Here is a 6,649-nt window from a genome sequence, read left to right on the forward strand (position 1 = left end):
CATGAGATGTGGTGTAATGGTTGCTCACCTCATCCCTTAATCATGAGGTCAGGGGTTTGATCCTCGCCCATGAGGATGGTGCTCATTTTATGGCCAACTATTTACCTCTTTAAAGAGCACCCGTGGTGAAGAAATTAGTCATTGCTACTGATAATAGACACCAATAAATTTATCTCTTGAATATTTAAAAAAAATTACACGTAAATATTAGTGAGTTAAAATCAATGCAATCATTTGTTATTACACCAATGATTTAATTGGAAACAACAAGCACAATCAGGGTATTAAATTTGACAGTTAATCTTATTAAATATTGTAACTGGATCATCCCTCTAAACAAAATGCAAAGGGTATTAACAAAGATGGGTAATAAATAGGGAAGTAGAAGCTAGATATGGGTGATTTAGAAGCTGTTACTGTCGGCCTTGGATCTTACACTTCACTACTTCAGCAACTATATATGTCAAATCATAAGTATCATACCTTTTTCATACAAATTCACATGCAGAATAGGATAATATCATATCATATATGGAGCTTCCTTTTCCTTTTAGTACTGATATTTATCTTTTTCATTAAATATATTATATATTAATATCGGGATTGCAGCACTTGAAATCAAATCCCAATAGCATGACATATACTATATTATAATGATATCAGAACTGTATGGATCCATGCATGCAATGTAGATAGATACCTGTGCTGCCTGCATTGCATTTGCATGCTTGGCCATATATATGCTTGTTGCCACTTTAAAGACAAAAGCCAAGGATTTTGATTGACACACAAAAGTGATCAAAAGGGTATTAAAAATAGTATAAACAAAGCGATGGTTTATTGTTAATAGAAAGGATTTAAAGCAAATTACAATTATAGTATTATTGAGCCCATGGCATGGGAGATTCTATAAGATGTATGTAATTATTGCAACTTGAAACATTATTTTATGTGAGTGAGTTTAGCTGGTTGAATAGTAATTTACATTTTTTATAAGTATTACAGTTTAAGTCTTATTAATAGTCTAATTTGGTAGGTGGTTTGTTAGTATCACTTTTAGCTCTCTATAAAATCAGTGACTTGCCTTGGTATAAACTGTTTTTCCTTGCCTAGTTGTGTATCTTGACATTAAATTTTGGGGATTTGATTAAAATTTTGGAAGATTTATTGAGATTTTCATATATTTTAATAAATCTAATTAAAACTTTTAAAAATTGCAAGAGAATTTACAAAAATTTCAAAAGAGATTTAATTAAAATTTTTAAATATTTTGAAAGACTTATTAAGAATTTTTAAAATTTTCCAAAGTTTTGAGCTATCTAAATTTTAGGGGATCTCTTATGATCGTCTGCCCTATACTCACTTTTTTTTTACAAGCAAACAATTACATTGCAATGGGAAGAGGGAATGAGTTTACTAAAGCATGGATTGAATCACAGATTTCGTGTCAATCAACTTGAAATTCATATAAATTTTATTACTGAGTCAATGATATAAATAACCCTATTATCACTTTAAATATTTTTGAAAAAAACATTATTTTACACAAATTGATTGAATATTGATTAGCAACATTACTAGCATCAAAATTCAAGTTTCACTAATAATCTCTTAAATATAATTTTTAGGGGAAAAACATTATTTTACAAGTACTTAATGTCAAGATCAAGGGGGAAGAAGAAAGAGCCTGAAAAGGGAAAAGGGGAAAAAGCAAGACTTTGGGTGAAACCCCAAAAACAGATAAAAGGGAAAAAAAAGAGTGGGGGAGCAGTGGGTCATTGTCCCAATCAAAATATTGGTGAGACTGACAAAGTGTGATTAAGTAGTGGGGTGGGGGTGAGTCGAAGCTTAGGGAGACTGATCACAACAATGACTCACTCTCACTCTCACTCTCACTCTCACTCTCACTCGCACTCTCACTCTCTTACATGTGATGTACAGTCTCACTGAGTCAGAGTTTAAACCATTAAAAACAAAGTGACTGAGTCCACAATTTCTTGCATTTTTTATTTTGCAAACGCCATCAACAGTAGACTCTGTGACTCCCCACTGCTACTTTGTCTCTCTGTTCTCTTTTCTGCACACCTGTCCTCAATGTACCACCACCACCTTCCTTCCATTAATTTATACAATCACATATATGCATTTGCTCCCATTAATCAAAGCTTGTTTAGGGTTTTCTCTCTCTCTTTTGCCTATTGCTTTTTCGATTTCTTTTAATTGATTTGATGTTATAAGCTAGCTATATATATATGCTGCATTTCTATAATTATACATACATATATAGTATGCATATAAGCAAAAAAAAAAAAAGGTCTATATTAACTGATAAATGCATGTGTTTTAATTTTATATATTTGTCCCTCATTCTTATTTCAACATGTAATTGCATGTACTGATTAGTAGCCACTAATAACTGGAGATGGTGATTTTTTGCCCACCCTAATTTGATATAATGAGATCTTGAAGAACAGTTCAACTTTAATATATTTATAGTTATTTAAATTTGATTTTAAAAATAAATGATATATTTAGGTTGAGTTTGGATGAGTGGTGGGGTGGGATGCGGTGCATTTAATTTACTTTTTGTCTCATGCTATAATATCGTTATAGTATCTAATTTTACCGTCACCGCTGTTTTTACTCTAACCGCAACTAGACGCACTGCCCATCCAAACATACCCTTAATATAAATTTAATTTAATATTTTGTATATCTTTTATCAAAATATAATAATACTACAACATAATAATAGTAAAATATTAAAAAGTTATATTATATAATACTAAATTGTTGCATGAAAAAATTATGTATAACATATATTTATAAAAAAATTATATAAAATAAAAATTGTTTTGATTGAAATGATACAACTAAAGCTTTGAATCCAATGGATCCTTAAGTTCAATAATATTATGTATAATTATTGGAAAGGATTGTACATCATATGTATCACTTTTTAATAGTTTAATGCAAATGAAAATCCTAAAATTTAGGATAAAATTACGATGTAGCATTAAACTATTGGAAGGATAACATCCCTATTTAACACAAATCTTTCTCGTGCAATTATTTTTAGATTTATTTAGATTTAAATTGATTTTATAGATCTCATATAAAATATAAAATGATAAAGGTTTAAATATATCAGGGTCCCTATACTCTTTTAAAATTTAAAATTTAAAATTTAGTCTCCATACTTTAATTTTAAGTTATTGAGTCATTGTGCTTTTCTTGATTTAAAAATTTTGGTGCCTGAGCTAACTTTAGTCCAATTTTGCTGTTATTTGCTGACGTGGCTATTTATAGAAAAAGGTAAAATAATTTTTATAACCCTTAATATTTATAGTTTTTTTTTGTCAACTTGGCCCTTATTCTTTATAAATACATAAAAAGTTTATATTTTTTCCAATAAAAATTCTAAAATTTTAAAATATATAATTTTGAAAAATTCAAAATTTATGAAAAAAATTAAAAAATCTTTAAATTTTAAAAAAATAAAAAAGAGGAATTTAATTTCTAGAGTCATTTGTCGGTTTATGCTTCCAGTTTGAAACCCTTTTTTTGTACTAAAAGTATTTCAAATGCAAACTTAAAAACATAAAAGAAACAACCATATCTTTGTCGATTGAGTCTTAACTCGATACGCATGAGTATTGTTGCCAATATAGGAGGATGTGGGTTCGAATGTAATGAAGTGCATTATCCTCCTATTTATGGGTTGGAGAGGGGTTATGGGTAGTTCTAGGCATTGTTTCAAAAAGAGCAGATATAATCCGAACATATAATGAGATTGTTCAAAGAAAAAAAACAAAGAGAAGAAAAACCACATCTTTACATCATCTCATATGCTCAGAAACCCTTTTGAATTACGATCCCTAGGTGATAGTTTTAGAGAATTTTATTGTTTTAATTTTAATATTCTTAAAATGGTATAATTTATTTTTATTTTATAAAAAATATATTTATTATTTTATTTTTAAAGAGTAAGGGTCAAATTGAAAAAAATGAAAATGTTGAAGGTTATAAAAATATTTTGCCTTTTCTCTATAATTTCCACATTAGAGACTAATTAAAAATGGATGGAAGTTAGCTGGGGACCAAGATTTTAGATCAAGAACTCAATATCTCAAAATTAAAGTATAATGATTAAATTTTAAATTTTAAAAGAATATAAAACTAATGATAAATACACTATCATAATTATATTTATTAGTTAATTAAAAAATTCATCAGTCATATTTTAACTAATAAATAAGTGTTGGGTTAAGTAGTGACTTATGTTGAAGGAATGGAAAAGTGTTTACAGTGACATAAAATCCAAAAAAAAAAAAAAATTGCGTAGGGTACTTTTGTAATTAGTATTCTGATTGAAAAGTTGGCATTAAACCCAAGCATCGTCAAAATAAAACTACTCCAACCTCACCCAAAATCGATTTAAAGAAAAAGCTCAACTCTATTAGAGATTATTTTAAGATCCCTACTTATAACTTGGTTGATCCCATTGAAATTCAGCGTTTATTAATTGAAAAGATGAAGAGATTATAAACGAACCGCAATTGGGAACATTAAATGCATAGAAAAATAAACTTTGGGTGTCACTGTATTAATGGATTGTCATCATATCCTACCTTCCCATCTATAGATAGAATCATTTACTAAGCATGCAAAGCAATCTTAAAACCTTAATTAGTAACGATCAAAAGTTGATAAACCCTTAGAATAATCAATTATTAGAAGAAAAGAGGAGCATGGTTGCCCTCATCATTGTCATCATCATTATCATTATCATCAACATCATCGTTATCATCATCTTCTACTTCAACCTCACAATACTCAACGGTATGTGGTGCGTGGCCATCTCCGAAGGCTCGAACATGGTCTTTGAGCGACCTTTTGTGCTTGAAATCCGACCCGCAAATGCAAAACCAGAGCTTCCCGCAGTTCTTCTCGTGTGTCCTCCAATCCCCTCTCACTGCAAAGGGCTTACCGCATTTTCGGCACTCGAACGGCTTTGCTCCATGCTTTCGCTTGTAATGTGTCTGCAAAGTTCTGAAATCCTTCAATGGTCTAGACCTTGGGTGATCTATATTGTTTTTGCAACCCTCAGCACAGCAGTAACAAGGAAGTCTCAGCATAGAAGAAGCCGGTTTCGTTCCTCTTAAGGATTCAGGGCCTTTTCGATACTGTGATCCATGCCCCCACATATGCATCTAAGAAACAAATGGGACAAAGATTACAAGACATCCTTAATTACGAAGAAATCCCATGATGTCATAGAATAATCTAATAGGTGATTAATGATTTGTCATACAATAAGTACTATAGGTAGTAAGTTTTTGGAACCTGCATGTTGTTGTATCTATTGAAGGTTTTGTTGCAGACACTGCAAGAGAACTGAGTGGGACCAACAAGGATCTGGGCCGGTGAAGGAATCCAGTACTGTCCTTCAACAAGACTGTTACCAATGTCATTAGAGTTGCTAGAGCTGGTCTCAACTGTTGTTGGTGGACCAATGTGGAGGGCAACTGTTACACCACTTTCAGTCTCGGTAGTACTAGTAGGGTTTGGACAGCTGGGGACCTTGCTTGACGTTGAGCTTGAAGGATGTGATGTTAAAGGGTATTTGGAAATGCGTGGGGCTTGTCCAGGAGGACCAAGTGATAAGACTATGGAATCTTCACCTTCTACATGATCATCAGCTTCATGGCAGGAGCTTTCTCTAGGGGATATATCATTGTAGGTAAAGGAAGGAGCTTGCATGCTGATAATTGCTGCTAGTGCTACACAAGGGATTTATTTTTGGTCTTTTGGAGAAGAAAGATTAGTGGGGACTAGAAGGCTATGAATAAAGAATTCGTTTTTTTTTTTTTACCCTTTTTTTACTGTGCCATGTAACAAGAAAAAGCTCGAGTAAGCTGCTATAAAGAAACTCACAACATGGTTCTCAAATCATTAAATAGTGGATAATATCATGACAAGTAGGGAGAGCTTGGGAAGGGTGGTTTATAAAGGGGCAGTGGAGACCCAGAGAGATTGGATTTTGGCGTGTTTGGGAATGGAGGAGACAAGGGAGCGACAAAGGAGGAGAGGGGGAAGATGCATAGGAGAGCGTAGCAACAGTGAGTAACACTCCTTTCACTCTCACAGGCAGTGTGCAGGTAGGCTAAAAATGCTCGATAATCGAGCTCCTAATCCCTTCCTCTTTTGGACTCCTGCTTACATTTACTCTTTTTTATTTTATTCAGCCAAAAAGTGAGAGATGTACATGATGCAGCAGATATGAAATGAAGCAATTTTAACTGTACAAATGGAAGGCGTGAGTACCTTCCTCCCCCACATTTGTTATTTAAAGAGATTGTGATAGTGATAAAGGCGTTTTGGTGTTTCTGCTGTGTTGTGTGGAGGTGATTCATACTGGAGGAGACTACTACTTTGCAGAAAAAGCAATCAATCAATATATGTATATAACAATTTGAATGAAAAATACAATAATTCCACACAGAAACAAGAGAGTACTCTACTTCTCCTTTACTCCTATATTATATCATCACCTCAGCATTCTCCTTTTACAATTTCAATAAGTTTGAATGTGTTAATTTAGCCTTTGGCATTGGCATTGGCATTGGCATTGCTCAAAGGTGAAATT

The 6,649-nt window shown here is 32.3% G+C and overlaps 1 protein-coding gene across 1 annotated transcript; it reads right to left on the reverse strand.

Annotated features, from left to right (window-relative positions):
• Positions 1-4,599: 4,599 nt before the first annotated feature.
• Positions 4,600-6,274, reverse strand: LOC105781192 (zinc finger protein WIP6). Its single transcript, XM_012605744.2, has 2 exons — positions 5,347-6,274; positions 4,600-5,213 (listed from the first exon to the last, which is right to left on the reverse strand). Exons 1-2 carry the CDS (start codon positions 5,761-5,763, stop codon positions 4,734-4,736), a joined length of 897 nt encoding a protein of 298 aa, XP_012461198.1. The 5' UTR covers positions 5,764-6,274; the 3' UTR covers positions 4,600-4,733.
• Positions 6,275-6,649: the final 375 nt, after the last annotated feature.

The sequence above is a fragment of the Gossypium raimondii genome, chromosome 13, assembly GCF_025698545.1.
Source record: "Gossypium raimondii isolate GPD5lz chromosome 13, ASM2569854v1, whole genome shotgun sequence".
Classification (NCBI taxonomy): Eukaryota; Viridiplantae; Streptophyta; class Magnoliopsida; order Malvales; family Malvaceae; genus Gossypium; species Gossypium raimondii.

Coding starts and splice junctions, on each gene's coding strand:
- LOC105781192 (XM_012605744.2), bottom strand. CDS start 5,763: ATGCAAGCTCCTTCCTTTACCTACAATGATATATCCCCTAGAGAAAGC. Junction 5,214..5,346: donor ATAGATACAACAACATGCAG/GTTCCAAAAACT, acceptor TTTGTTTCTTAG/ATGCATATGTGGGGGCATGG.